This window comes from Mirounga leonina, unplaced genomic scaffold (assembly GCF_011800145.1).
Source record: "Mirounga leonina isolate KUSES-001 unplaced genomic scaffold, KU_Mleo_1.0 Mir_101664, whole genome shotgun sequence".
In the NCBI taxonomy this organism is placed as follows: domain Eukaryota; kingdom Metazoa; phylum Chordata; class Mammalia; order Carnivora; family Phocidae; genus Mirounga; species Mirounga leonina.
In genome coordinates, this window is record NW_023270175.1 from 24,050,081 (window position 1) to 24,070,038 (window position 19,958).

General features: G+C 46.4%; 1 protein-coding gene across 1 annotated transcript; it reads left to right on the forward strand.

The window, feature by feature from the left end:
* The first annotated feature begins 1,156 nt into the window (after positions 1-1,156).
* CCDC160 (coiled-coil domain containing 160) lies at positions 1,157-10,009 on the forward strand. The gene is made up of 3 exons (XM_035008818.1): positions 1,157-1,367; positions 2,499-2,556; positions 8,521-10,009. Exon 3 carries the CDS (start codon positions 8,545-8,547, stop codon positions 9,514-9,516), a length of 972 nt encoding a protein of 323 aa, XP_034864709.1. The 5' UTR covers positions 1,157-1,367; positions 2,499-2,556; positions 8,521-8,544; the 3' UTR covers positions 9,517-10,009.
* The last annotated feature ends 9,949 nt before the right edge of the window (positions 10,010-19,958 follow it).

A 19,958-nucleotide genomic window follows, 5' to 3' on the forward strand; every position in this document is an offset into this window, starting at 1 on the left:
GCTTCTGAATGCAACTTTGCCAGCTCCCAAACACCTGTCAGATCCGGTTCTCAAGAAGTTTTGAAGTTTCAAAATGTACCCTGGCACTGTTTCTAAATCAGTCCCTTGCTGGGGCTGAAGAAATTAGACTGTCCCTTTTTCAACATGCTTAAACCTTTCACTTGAGATTCCAGAGCCAATGTTTCCTTTCTAGAAAATAGGGATGAGCCTTCCTAAAAGTCACAATTATTACAATCTTGAACACCCCCCCACCCCCGCCCCAAACCCGCTCTGTTCCAGGCCCCACAGCCTTTGCTGGGTCTCGTTTGGTCAGGCCCAGCTGCGTCCAGATCGGACCAGAGCCACCGTGTATTATCAGTGTGTGTGACCAATTTGGTGATGGAAGAATCAGCAGCGGGCAACCGGGCTAATCCCAGTCTGAGAAGAACATTGATTCAGCCAAACACCGGGACTGGAGTCTCTAACATAATGAAGAACATGGGCTTGATCCCCCCAAACCAGATGCCGGAAGCTGGGAGCAAACTTGGAAGCTAGAAGAGAGCAGTGGTGTAGGACTGAGTGACCCCAGTAGATTTTACACACACATGGGTGCAGCAGTGGTTTGGGGGATGTTGTTTCCCGGTGACAAATGAGGAGGCCTGAGCTACCAGGGACACAAGCCCAGCCTCCCCCAGGGGCACAGTGGGGGACAATGCTCTCCGGACACAGGGGCCCTTAGAACCCCGGCCAGAGGCAGAAATTCCGGCCAGACCATTGTGCAGAGGGGCACGGGTGAGCGTGGGGGGGGGCGGCAGGGTGCAGTTCCCACACCGTTAGGGACCCTGAAGCACAGCCAGGCGACTTTCCGAGCTAACCCTCTTCAAAGTCAGGCCACTCAACGGCAGGCCTAGCGATGAGCTCTGTGCCACGCCCTCCTCCCCGCACAGTCGCCGCGTCCAGGTGGCTTTGTGAGTCACTCAGACCCTCCGTAATAAGCCCGCGGTGGGTGGGGCCGCCTCGCACTTTCTCGCCCCTTCCCACCCTGACTCAGCCCTCGGCCGATCGAGCTCCCATCGCCGGCGGGCCGCCGCCGCCGCCGCTGTGCCCGCCCCACCGGGCATGCTCAGAGCCCGGGCGGGCTCCGACTGGCGGCAGGCAGCGGCCGGCGCGCGGCGCGGGGCCCGGGCGCCCCGGTCCCTTTAAATCCGGCCGGCCCGTTGCTAGGCAACGGCGCGGCCCGCGCTGGCGCTGCACTGCAGAGGCTCTGCCCCGCGCCGGCCCGGCCGGGTCGCGGTGGCCAGCGCCGAGCCCAGGGCTGCCGCCCGCCGCTGGTGCCTGGCTGCGGGGAAGAGGGGCCAGGGCCCGCCGGACCCCACCCACGTCTCCAGGTACGTGCGCGCGCGGGAGCGCCGGGGCTGCCCCGGCCTCGCCGCTGAGGGACCCCGGGCGGAAGCACCCGGTCGCCCCGCGCCCCCCCCCCGCCACCTCGGACCACCACCACCACCACCGCCCACCCCCCACTGCGGCTCTCGGCTCTCCTCCGAACCCGGGGCGGGAGCTGGCGAGCGCCAGGGAGCCAGGGGAACAGGGGGTGGGAGTGGGGTGCCGAAGGAGGAGTGGGGTCGGGCCTCCCCGCTGCCCTCTCCCTCCGCCCCCCCACTGCACCCCCCAGAGGGTAGGGACTGGGGAGGTGGCAGGGAGCGCCCAGACCCGAGCCCCCTTCTCCCCGCTGGAGGCAGGGATAGCAGGAGTTTGTGAACCATTGACCGAGAAAACCCCCAAACTAGGCATGCATAGATACAGCTTTATAGCACGAATGTGACTTCCATACTAATAAAGTACTCAGCCTCTGGAATTAAGGTGACTCCGTATCTTTCCTTCTACACGGAATAGTTTGACGCCAATTAACAAAGAATTGGAGGGTAAAAACAGTTCACAGGGCCCAGTTTTCAATGGTACTTTTGCTTCACTCTCAGTATCTGCCAAACAATAGGGAAGACGATTTGTCCCGTGAAGTGAGCACTTGGCTCAAATGTTAGGACCCTGAAAGATGAAGGCAAAAAAAATCGAGATCGCTTTCCTTTTTAATGATTTCACAAATTAACCCGACTCCGGGGGAGGGAGGCAAGGCCCAGGCTCCAGCCCTTTGCTAACGTGGCTCTTGGCACGCTCATTAATAACAAGCATGCTCCTGTGGCCACCAGCAGTGGCTCATTTGCTCAGTAGGTGCTAAAGGCTGGGAGATACCGTGTGGAATAACCTGCCACCATGGTTCTTGTCCTATTTGATATTTGCATTGCTTGGGGACGCAAGACTTGGTGGCATGACAGTTGGGAAAGTGGGTTGGCAAGTTAAAAAGAAAACTTGCTTCAAAGTGTCTGGCATCACATTTTAGATAGGCCACACGGCATTCTAAGTATATCACTTGTCATTTTAAGCTACATCTCAGATATAAACACGGATTTGGGCATTCTGGTTAATTATATTTTCTAATTATGCTGTGGGGATTTTATTTTCAGTTCAAACTGGAGAAGGAGAACAACGGCATCCAAGAGAAGACCTTGGACGTCGGAGAGTGTAAGTACCGTTGTGCTGGCTGGTATCTTGTTACTGTTGGTGTTCAGAAGCCCAGAGCCTGACCCAACATCGAGTCTTCAACCTTGTAACTAGATTGTTAATCTGCATTGTCAGTAGAATCTCAAAAAAGCCTCACGAAAATACAAAAGAAAAAGTGTCCTGGAGACTTTCGCTAAGCCAAATAAACTTTGAGGGAAAAAAATAAAAATAAAAATAAAAAATCCTCCCATGGTCCCCAAAATACTATTGCATAAACCAGAGGAGAAATTATAAGTATGGACAAAAACTCGGTTAGAATTGCAGCATCATAGAATTTCCAGAAAGAATATTCAGGCTCATTCATTCAACAGATATTTGTTGGTGGTTACTATGTGTAGGGAAACAAAGAAGAATAGGATGCCAGGAGATCACAGTGTATCAGCGAAGTAGAAGTATGATGAAATGCTGTCGAAGCAGCATGGGAAAAACTTAAGAGTGCAGAGTCATCCTCGCTAATACTCAAATTGGTACTCCAACTGTGATATTTCTAAGAAGTTATTGGAGGCTCTGAAAAACACTGGGGCATTTGGAAAGTTCCGGGTAAAGCAACTGGAGATAAAATGCAAATATCTCCAGTTGTGGAAAAGACTACCTTAGAATCACTTTGGCTTCAGAAATGTGGGGGCATCGGCCACCTTCGGGATTTGGGGCTGACCTGCCCTGAGGATGCATGCTAAAATAATGTAAGATTTGAGTTTAGGGTCCTCACTGCTTGTTTTAATAGCACCTACATTCCCCCCCCCCCCCAAACTGACTCTTTCTGGGGTCTGATAACTTGAGGCTGACGATTTTGGAGCACGTGTCTTTGGAGAAGGGTTGGGTTGTTTGACTGGCTGGTTTCTGTTCCAAGGGAGGGTAAGGAAAATCTGAAAAAGAACAAAACCTGTTGTTTACAGTAGACTACAGTTGCTTCCGTTTTTTGTTTTCATTCGTTTCTCTTAACCACCTGTGAAATGGGTATCTATTGTCCCTATTTTATACTGGGAGAAACTGAAGCTCACATAAGGTAAGTTTTCCCATTGTTCTAAAGTGTGGGAGTCAAGATACCTGCCACCCCTCAGGATTTTTCCACTATAATCCTCACACTCAGTTCCTTTCGCAAGAACTTCCTCTTCCTTCGTCCCCACGATTTTGCATGCTAACAACGTGTTCCCCCACCTTGACTTCAGACACTTCATTTGGGTCCTCATTTTGGTATTTAACATTTTTCTGCGAGCCAGTGGTTCTCAAGGGGGTGGAGAATGGAGAAGCTCCCCTAGAGGGGCCAGAATCTTCTCAAATAAGGAGAGAGGGTAATGATGGTAGTGCTTTGTGCCTGGGAACAGTGGAGGCAGAAAAAAAGATCGAGAACTACTGCTTTTAAGTGAGAACAGATCAGACAATTGAGCAAAGAAGCCAGGCCAGTGACTTTCTTTGTAGCAGACTTCTTTTTTTTTTTTTTTTTTTCTCCTTCCTTATTTTGGCCAAGCAGTTTTTCTGAGGGTTGGGAGAACTGAAACCATCCAAGAATAATGGGGAAAAGTTCCCTGTGCTAAGAAGGGCCCTTTGTCTTCCCCTTACTGCTCCTGGGCTGTGACTACAAGCCACGCCTCTAGTCGAGGGTGGCTGGGGGGCTGAGTGCCGTGACAACAGTTTGACCGTCCCAGGTTGGAGATGACCTTTTGCAACTGCCATTCCCAATTTACGAAGTTTGTTTGGGATGAAACACTCTGACGAGGGGAGGGGGTGGGGGAAACCTCTGGAGGTTTTCCAGAACTGTTTCCCAGTCCCTGCCTACCCCTGCCTGGAAGAATGATCGCATTTTGCAGACAGATGTAGATTTATGCAAAAGAGATGGTCCTGAAAGTTTGAAATCAAATTCCAATGTAAATGAGATAAGGCAAGGGGGGCGGGGAAGGTCTTTGATTTTTAGCTTAGCAAATTTCCCTAAAGCATGTGATTTAAAAAATGAATGTTTTAGAAAACAAATAATTAGATTTCACATATTTAACCACTTATCCACGTTAATATGAGTCTATTCCCCAGGGCCCCCTACCTTGAAAATGGAAATGAGATGGTTTTGTGGGTTTCTCCTTTCACCGCAATAGCGGTGCATTATTTTCTGGAGCTCTTCGAGGATAGCTGTGCGTTCACCTATAATTTTTATGGCATGGTTTGCCTAAAGATCCATAATAAATGATCAGTCTTTGCTTAGCTCTCAGCAATTCTTTTATGTTACATCACATTACATTATAAATTTATTTGCAATTTATTTTATCAGGGCTTCCCAAATTCTTTAGATGAATATAAACCACGTCCATGAGTCAGGAGATCCCTTACTCCACCAAAATGCCCTACTACTTTGCTACCGAAAAAAGAAAGTCACCAGAGGAGAAATGGTGATGTTTTCAGAGAGACACTAACTAGAACGATCAGGAGTCTGTTATTAATTTATGTCAGGCACAAATGAATAGATGTCGCCGTATTATGGACACCCTTGTCTTAACAGCGCAGTCCCAAGGACTTCTGGGGGATTGCTGTCTTAGAGGACCATTAATGGTATTTTTGCCACATGACTTTATATTGTTTTCCTGTGTTCTGGCTTGTTTGTTTCTTCCAATTTTTCATCTCTCTTGGACCTCCTTCCCTTACCCTTTAGTCCTTCAGTGACCAATGTAGTGTTAGGGAGGCAGTTACAGTAATAAATATTCACAATTGACCCACTAAAAAGGCATGCTTATACTTCCAGTAACGGCTTCTGGTTTGATTTGCCCTATGCTGCGACAAATTACCCAATCAAGTTTATTGAGAGCAAAATGGCTGCCCTGGCAGGGTAGAGGAACGTCATTGTTTCAAAGCATATTCCTTGGCCTTGCCAGAGAATACTAATGTCATACTTGTTCTGCATAAAAAACAAACAGTGCAGTTTGGGAAGAGAAAATGAGACTGGCAGCTTTTACCCCCCAGTCTGCGCTTTGCCACACTCTGTGACTAGATTTGGGAACAAGCCCTTCAAGAATATCTTGCCAATGAAAGAGGAAAAAAAAAAACAAAAAAAGAAAGAGAGAAAGAGGAAAGAAAGAAAAAGAAAGAAAGAAAGAGGCAGCTCAGAGACCCCTTGACCCTGTCCTGTGTAAGCCATGGGAGGGAAATTCCAGAAGGCTTTTCAAACCTTTCTCTTTCTGTCCTTTGATATGTGACATGCAATTCTCCTTACCCTCCCCCCTTCATTTTTCCTCTCTCCTTTTGTGGCCCTTTAAAAAAAGTACCTAAGCTCTGAAAATAGCGGGTTGTTTTCTTTCAGTTTGTGGAATGAAACCTAGCAGAAGAATAAAGAGGAATTTTAGAGCAAGCACTGACCTGGGAGACAGGGTCTCAGTTTTACCACTACAGGCTGTGTGGACTCGGTCAAGTCACCTGACTTCTCTGAGCCTCGCTTATAAAATAACTGGACTCTTCCCAGTTCTTTGCAAAGCTCTGACTGTATCAGGAAAATGTACAGAGGCTCAAGGAAGAAAGGTAGTGAAATTGAAGAGAAAAAAAAATGCGTGTATGTTTTTGCCAGAGATTTATGGGAGGGTTGGAGATAGAAGTCACTTTCTCAGGGTGCAAACTTATTAATGAAAAGAGTTTTTTCTGTTTTAACCTTTTTCTGTACCCAGATCTCAATCTCAGATTTCTCGTTATCGCTATCTCCAGGAATACAGTGGCCTCCCCTTACTTGCCCCCTTGCACACCTCCCTCCCCGATCAATCTCCCAGTGCCTTTCATCCAGAGTTAGGTTCAAGGAATGGTCACCTGTCGCCCCTTGCTGCCTGACTAGAAGCATTTGTGTCTTTTACAGAATTGTCTGGTGAAACTGTGACTGCTAAAAAATGTGACTGGCAATTAGCTTCACTGTCTTCTATCTTCCCTCTGTTCCTTTCTCTTCTGACCACCATGATAACTCCCAGCCGTTTGCATTCATATTCCTAAGAGAGGAGAGAAACCAGGGTTAGGATGATCTTCCCCTTTAAGGAAGGATAGAGCATAGATGCTTCTGGGTGGTGATTTAGTAGAATAATAAAAGTCAGAAAGGACTATTTCAAGAGAAAGGAGATGATGCTTCAATGGCAAACGTATACCATGAATTTCAAATCTCCGCTTATTACTGTGTGGTCTGGTTAACCAAACTTAAATAAAGCTTGGTTTATGGCTTTTGAACCAATCATTCTAACACCTTCACTGAATATCTGTATCTTTCCCTTTCCTCAAAACCAAGTAGTTGCCGGTGGGGAATGTACCCTTGGGGATAGCGAGTCCCTTCCCTCTTTCTTGGGTGGGATTAGGCATGTTCAGTACACGATAGCAAGTTTACTCTCTTGCCACAACAAGGGAAACCTAACATTTAAACTACTGGTGTTAAGAAAACATACTGGAGAGATGATATACCAAAAAGTGGTTATCTCAGGGACGCCTGGGTGGCTCAGTCGGTTAAGCGTCTGCCTTCAGCTCAGGTCATGATCCCAGGGTCCTGGGATCGAGTTCCGCATCGGGCTCCCTGCTCCGCGGGGAGCCTGCTTCTCCCTCTGCCTCTGCCTCTCTCTCTCTCTCTCATGAATAAATAAATAAAATCTTTAAAAAAAAAAAAAAGTGGTTATCTCAGAGCCATGGGATTATGAGGGAGACTCCTTTTGTTTTTTGTGCTTTTCTGTATTTTCCAAAATTCTACAAAGAGCTTCCACTACTATTAGAATCTTTATATTATATGCAATGTTATGTAAATATGTATTACATACTAAATAATATTATAACATTATAATCTTGAATAATAGTAAAGCAAATATTACTTTAAAAAACGAACGCAGCAATTGCCATTTTCAGAGTTGCCAAGATAAAATTGTATTTGTGTGCATGGGAAAAAGAGATGCAGGCATCCTTTGATTTTTCTCAGTGATGATGCTGCAAATGCATTGCAGCAAGTGAATGTAAAAACCGCAGAAAGGGACCCCCTCCTTTTTCTCCCCCTTTGGCAGTCACTGCAGTTGCTGGTTTGGTGGTTTCAGATGTCAGTGGCCTTTCAGTGTGTTGCTTGGGTCCTTCTTCCTCCCTACTTTGAGAAGTGGGTTATATTTGATCAGACATTTCCGTATGTTAGGAAAGCTGTGTGTTATGGATTCTCTTTGAATAGGGAAGACTTCTCTTGGAACAAATAGATATCCTCTAATTTTTAGAAATTGGGAAAGTTGGTTGCGATTTGGTATGTCATGTTTTCACCTGAAAACTACACCTGGGGTCAGTATCTCGAGAAGAACACATTCGGTGGCATGGATATTTTCACTCATTGACATTCGGTTCTCATCATGAAATTGCTGTCAAAATGGATAGAATTCTGTACACTTGGCAGTCTTGCCTAAAAGCAAAGCCCAAGACTGGAATAGCAGGAATTTGCAGGTCAAGACAGAAGGGCATTTGGCAGAGTTACTCACAAGGAAGTCTGCATGGTATACTTTACCAAAAGCAGCTCACATTGCATTAAGCCCTGATGTTTTAGTCACTTTAAAGAATGAATAAATAGTCCAAGGTAAAAGAACTAGAAAAAAAAATCAAGCACATTGGAAGCACAGGTAGTAACCTACCATTAATATTAACCTGTTAATTTGAAATCACTTTTATTCCTTAGAAGCAGTTCATTTTCATGTGTACGGTTGCTTTCTCATAGAAACGTTTTCTCTACAGTAAATAGCCCAAAGTGTCCGTTGATTGATTATACTGCATAGCAACAGAGAAGTTTAACGCTGGAAGAGTCTCTCACACGTAACCGGTGTTCAGTTCATAAAAGAGGGACCTGAAGCTCGTCCTCCACTATTGAGGTTCTTTCCCCCGTGAGCGACTACAAGTAGCTCTTCCCATTACACCAGCTGCCAGTGTAAACCGTGTGCCTTGATTTTAAATTTTGTTTTTCAGGAATTGGAAGACGTACCTGGAGAAATGGACGCTAGAAGAAAACACTGGAAGGAGAATATGTTTGCTCCTTTCTTTAGTGCACAGGATGTTCTAGATGAGGCGTCTCAGCCTGAATCTTCTTCTGAACAAATGACTTTAGATAAAGCCAATAGAATAGAAGGAATTTATAATTTGTCTAGTAGAAAGTTTCAAGAAGAAAATAAATTTAAGAGGAAAGAATTTATTTCTCAACTAAATGAAAAAGAACAAGAACCAAATTTAAGAGAGAGAAAGATAAACATTTCAAAAAACGAAGCAGACACAAATTCTGTCTCCTGTGACTCATCTAATTTGGATGTGGTGACCGAAGAAAGCTTTAACAGCACAGAAGACCGTTCTACCTGGAGTACAAAGGAATTACCAATCCTACCCCGACCAGACATAAAGAAGAAATTTACCGAAGGAATGTCTCCAAAACTTCGCCTGAATCTTTTGAATGAAGAACTGGAAGAACTTAACATGAAATGCAGGAAAATAGAAGAGGAATTTGAAAATGCTGAAAAAGAACTTTTGAACTCCAAAAAAGAAGTCTCCGCAAAGCCCCTCAAGTTTCAGGAAACAGGGGGAGAAACTTCGAAGAAAGACTGGGAGCTTCAAGCTTTAAGAAATGACCTATCTGAGAAAGCGACAAATGTCCAGAACCTAACCGAAGAGCTCCAGCAAGCCAAAGAACTCATCCACAGGCTGAGCCTAGAGAACCGAGATTTAAAAGAGGCCGTTAGGAAACTCAAGCGTCAGACGGAGATCGGAAACGCACTCCTGAAGGAAGAGATGAAACTGTATTATGAGCTAGAGATGGAAAAGATCCGCGGGGAGCTGGACGCCATCAAGAACGAGCTGAGAGCTGAGAAGACTCTGCAAGCAAGAAATAACAGGGCCCTGGAGTTGCTTAGGAAACACTTTGCTTCCGTGACGTCACCAAGTACCCTGGACAGCTTGACGGGGGTTTTTTTTTAAAACTCAAAAAAATTTAAAAAAAAAAAAGCCTCTCATGAGGCAAATCATGGAGCCAAATCAGTGTTTCTCATGCTTTCTTTGTGTGCTACTTAAAATGTGGGCGATGGGAAAGTAGGTGTTCATTTGGGTGGAATCAGGCTATCCATAAAAGTGTGTGAGCATTAACTTCAAAGCTTCTGTTTTCTCCTTCTCGGGATGGTATCACGAGAGTCCAAATGGAAATGAAGCTTCAGAAATCTCTTTTTTATATATATCTATTTCACTCAAGACATGTAGTGATTCACCAAATCATTTACGAATACAAATCAACAGCCATTTTGTGATCTTGTGAGCAATATGTCCTTGGCACATGAATATTCTTCCATCTGTGTTCGTTGATGTTAACAATAAAAATCTTGTTTGTGTGTATAAGCATAACATGTGTCTCTGGGTCTTATAGCTGCCTGTTCAGACTCAATGGGATACTAAAAATGTATCTGCTTTCTTTGAGATCCAACCTTAATTAGGCACATATAAACATCTCCGGAAAAAATGCAGCTCCCCCCCCCCCTGCTGTTTTCCCCATGCTTTCTCCCTTGACCTGGCCACGGTTCCCATAGACTGCAAGACGACTTAAGAGACATGGCTGTGACCTTTGCTAGAGCTCTGATTTTGTCTGCAATAGCTTTTGCATTTTCTTGTGTTGACCAGCAAGGGGCGTTGTTGACACAGTTCTTCCCAAATTCTACCAGGAAAACTTACACAACCTTCCTGCCGGGTTTGTATCACCTGCTGGCTGGGGCTGGAGTGAAAGGTAGAAGATGTCACCTAGGTAAGCTGTTAGCCAGCTGGCTTGATTTGTATGGGAATCCAGTCCTGTCAGGGGCCTGGGCAATGACAATTTTGTACTTAACAGAGAATACAAAGGTACTGCTTCGGTCCTTTGGTGGAAATGCTAGGCCCGTTGAGTCTGTGCATTGGCTTGTATCAATCACCACGATCTCTTGTAATAGCAGTTCTGTTTGCACGGTAATGAGCCAAACGTAATTACAGGTACAATTGTAAGGGTTTAGGTGTCTTCCCTGATGGGAAATCCCCAAACTCGAAGTCCAGACACTTGAGTTCTAGGACCTGTTTTGCCATTAACTAGCTAATTAACCTTCCAGGCTTAAAAGTCCTCATCTGTAAAATGAGGGAGTGCATCTCTCATCCAAATTCTGTTCCGTTCTGATGTTCTCAGTGGTTTGATTTGCAGGTCTAACTGTACCTGTGAAGTAGAATTCCTATGGTATTGGATGCATTCAGTTCTAATACTTGGGGGACCTTCTTGGCAGACCCCGCCCCTTTCAAAGGAAATATACATAGGCTCTTTTTTTTTTTTTTCGGTAGTTTGAACACCCCCATATACTATGTCAGTAATAAATTAGGAGAAGAAACAAATGAGGTCATTTGTTCTTTCTCGTTTCCTTTATTCACTAAGGTCGGGGAAGGCACTGAAGGGAGGCAGACTACCCTGACTTGGAGGCTGAGCAGGGTGTGCCTGGCCTGGGAAGATCGGACTAAATAGGAAGATAGTAATCCTTGGTGCTTTCTGACTGGGCCCCGATAACTTAACCTGGGTGCTGGCAGCCTGCAGAAAGGGGAAGATGACCTTCAGGTTTCTGGTGTCCCTGGCTTCCCACCAAGGGTCTAGGCACAAAAGCAAACTAGGAACAATTTGCCTGTTTGGCTCTCTTCCTCTTCACCCCCTTAAAAGTTAGCCCTTTGTCCTTGCCCCGGAAAGACTCTCTGTCCCTGACTGCTAGCGTGCAGAGCCACTTACATGTTTAAAATATTGCACAAATTGTGTTAAGCCACTAGGCTCAATTTTCTTAGTATATTTCAATTTTTAAAAAGGAGTTTTTACTCCAGGAGACTTTCGGCTAACCAACCACACATCTAAAGTCTTCAGTGACAAGTTGGTTTATCTTGCATGAGTTTGTATGTGTGCTTATGTGTGCTTAGGGGGCAGGGAAGGAGTGTGTCTAGAAAAGATAAGCACATGGCTTAGCCCATCTCTGGGAGGGGATGTATTTCTTGGAAGGAGCCAGAACACAGATTCTTTTTTCTCTAGATTTATTTATGTTAGAGGTGGGGAGGGGCAGAGGGAGAGGGAGAGAAACTTAAGCAGACTCTGCTGAGCATGGAGCCCCACACGGGCCTCAATCTCACGAACTTGAGATCATGACCTGAGCTGACACCAAGGGTCGGGCACCTGATTGACTGCGCCACCCAGGTGCCCCTAGAACACAGATTCTTGATGAGACAGCCTGGGATGCTGAGCCCCAGTAAGGCCTGCCCTACAGAAAGGCCCTGTGAAAATCATAGGTCCAGACACTAACCAGGGAGAGAATATACAATCACCAGGTCCAGAGGGCCGAGGAGAAATGGAAGCAACGTTCACAGAGCCAACAGTCTGGAGCTGGGAAGGGGTCACACCTTTTGACGCTTTTTTAAATTCTTATATATTTTAAAAAGATTTTAAGTAATCTCTACACCCAGCGTGGGGCTCAAACTTACAACCCCGAGACCAAGAATCCCATGCTCTACTGACTGAGCCAGCCAGGCACCACCCACCCCCAATGCTTTTATTTTTTAAAGCAAGGCTATAATGAGCTGGGAGAAAACTGGGCAGTTAACTGTTTTCTTCATGAGCAGATGTGAACAGCACTGGGTTGACATGGCATAAAGAGGCAAAGTCAAGGCAGACACAAATACTCTGTCCCATTGTCGCTGTAATCACATTTGTTGCATTAGGTGGCTCCCAATTTTGATCAGAATATTTTGTCACTGATGGGGCGCCTGGGTGGCGCAGTCAGTTAAGTGTCTGACTCTTGGTTTTGGCTCAGGTCGTGATCTCAGGGGTGTGGGATCCAGCCCTGCATGGGTCTCTGCACTTGGCACAGAGTCTGCTTGGGATTCTCTCTCCATCTCCCTCTGCCCCTCCCCCCTGCCCCCCCTCTTTCTCTCTCAAATAAATAAATAAATCTTTTTCTTAAAAAAAAGAATATATTGTTACTGAACCTTCTAGTATATCAAATGGGAGATGTGGAGGTGTGTTTTTTTTTTTTTAGCGGGAGTAGCACATCAGGCCACTCATCCCTTTAACTAATCTGTTGGATTAAATATTTGAAATCAGCAATGCAATTGTACACCATTCCCCACCAACTCCCAATTCCTTCCTTACTAAGAAGCATGGGCTGTCACAGGGCCCTAGGAATATCTGTTCCACCTTGGGTTCACAATCCAGTTCTAGAAACATTTGCTAAGCACTTATTACCATCATTCATCACTTCTGAGACATACCTTTTTTTTTTTTTTCTTTTTAACATTTTGACATCCCTGAATTTGGGACACGTCTTCAAATCAATGGCATATTATAGTATAATTGTCAGTTTTTAAAAATCTTTCTTAGTGGTTCATAAAATGGTGGTATATCTTACAATCAGTAGGGTTTTAGATTTGATGAAATATGGCATGTGCTAGGCTGGGGATATCAGGATAAAAGGATTTATGACTAAGACAGGTCTCTGACTTCAAGGATCTTACTTATGCTATACTAGTGGTGCTGTTGGGAGCACAGAGGAGGATCAATTAATTCTGCCTGTGGGGCCGGGAAGGACTTCATAAAGGAGGTGACATTTGAGCTGGGCCTTGAAGGATAAGAAGGATTTTTCCAGGCAAAGCATGGGGGCAGGGGCAGGGGCATTTCTGGAATGTGAATGTGGAAGATCTCTTTGGCTCCTCAGAGGACTCTTAACAGCAATGAACAAGAACACGGGGATGATGCATGTTGCTGAGTCTTCAAGTCCCCTTTGAGGTTCTGCTCTGAAAACTGTGATTCCAACTGTTTTGTTCATTTGCCATAAGACTGGAGAATGCAGGTCTCATGACATCAAGAGCAGGTTCCAGATAACAAACTGCAGGAAAAAATTTTGCTGGTGCCACTGTCCCTTGGCCGCCATCATTTTTGTTTTGGAAACAAAAGACCTAAGAGGTTTTGGTCATGATACCCAGCTAAGTCCACCCTGAGTGGTCTGGTTGCAGAAACGTGCGAAAGAGAAACACCACGCTGTGCCTCTCTTAGAAGAGCCAGAATAGCACAGAGATTAAGTGCACAGACTTTGATATCCGCTTACTAGCTGCGTGACCTTGGGCAAGTTGCATAATCCCCCGAAACTCAGTTTCCTCATTTTGTAGGATGGGGTTTATAAATAGTGTTGTTGAGAGGTTAACAAAAGATCACAGTCACTGGGCATCACCCTTGTTGGTATCACCATTATTGTTGCGTAACTGACAAGGGGAAATTGACCAAGTCTACTTGCCTCCTCCCAGCTATTACTCTTGCCCAGCTTTTCACACTTATTGTCCCTCCAGTTGTGTTCTCTGGAGAGAATATGGTCTACTCACCCACAGTACGTGTATCGATGATGTGTGATGTGTCTGAGAAGGTGCGACAAGTTGCAGGGAGGCTATTTCCATTTTACTTGTATATGAAGCCTTAAAGCCAGAGTGTTGAGTCTGTCGTGATGGACTTTCTGGCCTCAGGACAAACCCTGTAAAAGGGAGTTTTCTTGGGTTAGAGCCTACCCAACCCCCCTCCAATCAGCCCAGTGTAAGGCTGACCCCTGGCCCTGGCAGGCGGAATACCAGAAGCGGGAAGAAAGCCCTGCTCCAGTGCTCCAGTGGGAAAAAGCTCATCTAGGAAAAGGGAATGGAGACAAGAGAGGCTATTATAGTATTTTCCATTTCCCCTTGGCACGGGGAGCCATGCAGCTGGGGCCCCACCACTACAGCTGCTCAGATAAGAATAAGTCATTGTCTTCCTCTTTGTACCCGTAAGACACGACGTTGTAGTCCCCCTTGTATTGTAGGTGCACTCTCCTTTCCATAAGGAGCATCGAGGTGGCATCTCTGCCGTGTGGTGGCCAGAGCAGCATCTGGCTCTGTCTCTTCTCCCCTCTCTCGCCACTGATCCCACCCAATCTTCTGATGATTGCTACATTTCAGCAGGCTCAGGTTGCCATTCCCCCAGGAGACTGGGTTTATACCTGGTTCTTTGAGGTATCCTTGAAGCATCAACAGTTGTTGTTGTGTATATTCTCAGACTATGATGGGAGACATACCTGAGAGTATGTCGTCTTAGGTGATCTGCACAATCCTTGATCATCAGATGAGGAAACCGAGGCTCAGAGTTATTAAATGATCTATTCAATATCACCGACAGTAAGTGGTGGGTCTAGAATCCAAACTCAGACTGTCCAACTCCACGGAAGATGCTCGTTCCATTATATCAGGCCACCTTTTGTGCTAAAACTTGTGAACCAAAGGCTCAATCACCATAGAGGTTATTTAACTTTCCCAAAGACAAACTGGCTTATTACTGTGATCTGAGCTCAACCTGAGTCAGCCATTTCATCAATAGCTGACATGAACAGTCAAGATGCATGTCATGATTGGAAAAGACCATAAAGTGTGCAAGTCTTCTGGTGATGGGTTATTAGGTTTACCTAAAGGACACAGCATCCTCTTCTTAAATATTTTACTTTTATTTTTTTTAAGGCTTTATTTTGTTAATTCTTTTATTCAATCTCTACCCCCCAGTGTGGAGCTCGAACTCATGATCCTGAGATCAAGAGTCACATGTTCCACTGGCTGAGCCAACCAGGTACCCCTTTAAAGATTCTATTTTGGGGGCACCTGGGTGGCTCAGTCGGTTGAGCGGCCGACTCTTGGTTTTGGCTCAGGTCATGATCTTAGGGTCCTGGGATGGAACCCCACATTGGGCTCTGTGCTCAGAGGGAGTCTGCTTCAGGATTCTCTCTCTCCCTGTGTCCCTCCGCTCACTCACTCTCTCTCTCTAAAATAAATATTTTCTAAAAATTTTGTTTTTAAGTAATCTCTACACCCAACGTGGGGCTCAAACTCACAACCCCGAGATCAAGATTCACATGTTCCACTGACTGAGCCAGCCAGGAGCCCCTAGCATCCTCTTCTTAAAGCAATGACATTAACCATAATAGTGATGTAAACAAAAGCAATTGAAATGTGCAGCCCAATTGCCAGCTTTCTAAAGCAAGCTCCAGCACCAATGGAACCAAATTAATAAACAAGCAGGACTCTTTGATTAATATTCATTGTCACATTGGGGTCAGATTTTTTTTTCTTATAATTCAAAATAATTTATTGTATTTCATCCAATATTTACTTTTTTCCTTGGAATCTTTGCCTCCTAAAGTTTTCACTGAAAGCTGACTACTTTTTTTTTTTTTTTTTTTTTTAGAGAGAGAGAAAGAGTGGAGGCAGGGGGAGCAGAGGGAGAAAGAGAATCTTAAGCAGGCCCCACACCCAGCGTGGAGCCCGACACAGGGCTCGATCTCAGGATCCTGAGATCATGACCTGAGCCGAAATCAAGAGTCGGATGCTTAACCGACTGAAATCTGACTACTTTTTAAGGAAAAAAAAAAATGCTGTGGGCCCCCTTGCTGCATAGAGAGGGTTAAACATGCTTGATGATTTAAACATTTCCTTTTTATTCTTTCCTTGATGCCCTGGAAAGCTTCTCAAAGTTACAGTAAATAAGTCATATTCTGTTCACTCATAATTGAAACAATTCTTGAAAAAACAAGTTCAGGATCTCTTTAGTAAAATATCTTCGATAACAAGACAAAACATTTTCTTCAGATTTACAAATTTATTCAAGATTTTGCAAAACAGTATCTCCCCTTCATAAAATGAAGTGGAAGAAAATCTGGGGAGCTGCTTCTGGCGTTAATAAATGTGGGTTATGTCAGCGGAGAGCCTGGAGGCCATTTCTGGTTTTGAGGTAATCAACCTTTTAAAATGCATAATATATTTTTATGTGGTTTTAATGAGTACAAAAAATATATTTGCATGTAGCATAAGGACTTTTCCCCTATAAAACATGAGTTATCTGAAATCTTTTCCTTTGGGTATATATTAGGGCGTGCTTATAAATAAAGTGCTGAGAGCAAGGGGCTCCAGATCCTCTGCTTGGGCCAGGGAAGAGTGGTGTACTAGAAAAAGCATGAAATGTGGGGTTTACCTGGTTGGGTTCATTGGTAGAAGATACTGAGATGGAGTTTGGGGTGCCGGAAGTTTATTAGGGATCAACACCTGTGAAGGAAAAGGAGCAGAAGCAGGATTGAGCAGAGAGAGAAGTCCAGTTGCCATGCGAATCCAACAAAGCCTTGGCAACCCCAGGCAGGGAGCTCTGGAGTCTTGTCCATCAGTGACCTGTGTAGGGCAGAAATGGCTGAGCCTTTGTAGCCCTGCCTCACTTGGTCACCAGACACAAGCTGCGTCTGGAAGGGTGTAACTTGGGACAGAGGGACTCTCTGCAGATAAGGCACACCCTGAAGGAACCCACAGCTGGAGATTGTCTGTTGACCTCTCTCCTCTCTGTTGGGCAGCAAGTCCTTCCTTGAGGGAGACCTGGGTGGTGCATTTTGTGGCCTATCACAGTCCTTCCCTGGCATCTCTCCTTCTGGATTTCTTTGGGCCTCACTTCCCGAGGAGCAACAGAAGAGTTTAGTGGGACTAACTCACAGCCCCCACCTCTGCAGCTGGTCTTGGTCTGCAGTGGATACTCAATGCCTCCTTCCTTCACTGTCCATTCTAGGTCACTCTCGCCCTTAGCTACTGCCCTCTGGTGGCCTCAGTGGACCTTCATCTCTGCGGAGACTGAACCCTTGGTCATTATGCCCTTCTCAGCCTGGGGCTGCTGTATCTGCCCACTTACAGTCACCATTGGGCAAGGGAGTACCAATATGCCCAAGTGGCAACATGTTTCCACACACAGTTCTCCATACCTCCATGGTGTAACCGCAGCCCTACCTCCTCCTGATAGTCATCAGTTACCCCTGCCAAATCAGGGAGCTCTCTTCTGGCCTGCTGGTCCCTGGACACAAGGAGCTCAAAGCAAAAGCAGTAGCTTGTAGTTCAATGGGATTCTCGCTGTGCCCACAGAGAAGGTGTGCCCCCTTTTGAAGACCAGGTCCTCTAGTCCTGTAGAGGTACAGGGATGGTAAGCACAAAGTTCCTGCATTAGTCAGGATTCACTCAGAGAAGACCCATTAAGAGATTTAATTTTAGGGGCGCATGGGTGGCTCAGTCGGTTAAGGGTCTGACTCTTGGTTTCGGCTCAGGTCGTGATCTCAGGGTTGTGAGATCGAGCCCCGCGTTGGGCTCCACGCTCAGCACGAAGTCTGCTTGGGATTCTCTCTCCCTCTCTCTGCCCCTCCCACTTGTGCTCTCTCTCTCCCTCGAAAACAAATAAATGAATCTTTAAAAAAGAGGGAGATTTTATTTTTACATCTCTATAATATACATCTATCTGTTATCTATCTGTCCATCTATCTATGTATCTACATATCAATAGACATCTAGAGATTTCACCTTACTCACTTGTGGGAGCTGGTTAAATAGCCTCCGCAGCCCTCACATCTAATGCTAGAACTTGAAGTCTGCAGGGCCGTCAGGAGGCGATGGTATCAAGTGGGAGAGAACAGGGACAACCTAGAACCCAGGAGCATGAGCTGGACCCCAGCAGGAGGATGATCAGTGTCTGTATCAGTCCCTCATTGTCTCCAGCTTTGATACTGTGGCTATCCTGCAGGAGAAGCTGGTGCTCTTTGTCCATCACTACACACACGTGCACATACACACACACACACGCACGCACACACACAGGGCCCTGGTCCAGGAGTCTGAGAAGCTCCAGGAAGGTTGAGGGGCGGGTGTGGCAGCGGCTGCAGCCTGGTCCTTGCTGCGCCCCAGGGAGATGAGCCGCTGCGTAAGGGACACTGGAGGTGAGCTACCACTCCACGCGGTGCCCCTGCACTGAACCTCTGGCACAGAAACGAGATGGGAGGCTCCCGCTTCAGCACGGCCCACTCAATCTGCAACCCAGCTCACAGGCCAAGGGCTTGGGAAATGCAGTTCAGGCTCAGCAAGGTGTCACGTGACACACCTCCTGCTGTCCCTTGCAAGGTCATGGGAGGGACAGTAATTGGAACCACTCCTGTTGCCACTCATTGATTCCCAGACTCCCCATTCTTGTCATTGCGAACGCAGTGCCGTACGCAATTCTTTGATTCGGTGTGTGTGCCGCGTCCTGGCAGATGGCACCCTGTTCTCACAGAGTACGGCCTCCTTCAGCTGGCTATCTCGATGCTTTATCAGCCCAGCGGCTTCTGAAGAGTATGGTACGCAGCGCAAGCAGTAGGTCCCATGGTCCTGGGCCCACTCTTGTACCCCCTTGCTGCGAAAGTCGGTCATTTTGGTCTGACACAGTGTTGTTACATGGGACCCCATGCTAGGGGATCGAACACTCCCTAATTCCTAAGAAGGGTGCCGGCTGAGGCCCTGCAGGCTGGAAAGCTAAACCCATCCTTGAAATATATATCTACTCCTATGAGATGGAACCACTGGCCCTTTCAGGATAGAAGGGGCATGATGTCGTGGCCAGTTGGTCTCCTCCAGGAACGGTGCCAGACTGGGGGCCCCATGTTGGGCTCTGTACTTGGCAGGTTGAACCTTCTGCAGTGGCAATAACTAGATTGGCCTTGGCGAGTGGGACTCCATGCAGTTGGGCCATGTATAGCCTCCATCTCGCCCACTGTGGGCACTCTGTCCATGCGCCCATCACGTCTTCACTGGGGTGGCCAGTAACAAAGACTGATGTCAGCTGCCCAGGTCATTTTCTCTACTTGGTTGTTCAGTGTCTCCTCCGAGCTGGATGCTCCGTGGTGGGTGTTAACACGTGAATCCAAATCTTCACGCCTGGAGCTCACTCTCACCAGTCCACACACCTGCCTCTGCCTCAGCTCTCCTTGTGCCCACCCTTTCAGTCTTTTTCCTTCTAAACCACCAGCTAGTTAGCCAAGCCATTCACCACTGACCATAAATTCATAAATATTTTAACTTCTGGGCATTTCTCTTTGCAACCAAGGTGAATGAATAAGTACATCACCCAAAGCTCTGCCCAATGGGAGGATTCACCTGGCACTGTCTTTCACGTCCCCCACTCTCCAAAGTAGGTTCTAATCAGCCACTGTCCACTCTTGACTTGTACCCACACCCTGACCCATCTCATCTATGAACAAGCTTTTCCCTCCGCATTCAGGTGATCTGCTGGGGCCCACATTGCTGGAGGCATGAACTGAAGGAAGTGCACTGGTCCAGCAGAGGTCCGTGCCATGGCCACCCGAGCTACCTGACCTTGCAGTCTACCTGTGCCTTTAGTCCTCTCCCTGACCGCCTCCCCTTCCACCTCTTGACGGATTGTTGCCGGGCCTGCCGGGCCTGCCGGACCCTATGATGGTTACTTGGTGTCCCGTGGTCAGGTGTTTTCTCTTCACCAGGGCCCAGCAGCATATTGGAAGTTGTTTTTTTGTTTTTGT

What these genes read in the sequence shown, in the direction of transcription:
- CCDC160 (XM_035008818.1), top strand. Translation starts at nt 8,545, where the DNA reads ATGGACGCTAGAAGAAAACACTGGAAGGAGAATATGTTTGCTCCTTTC.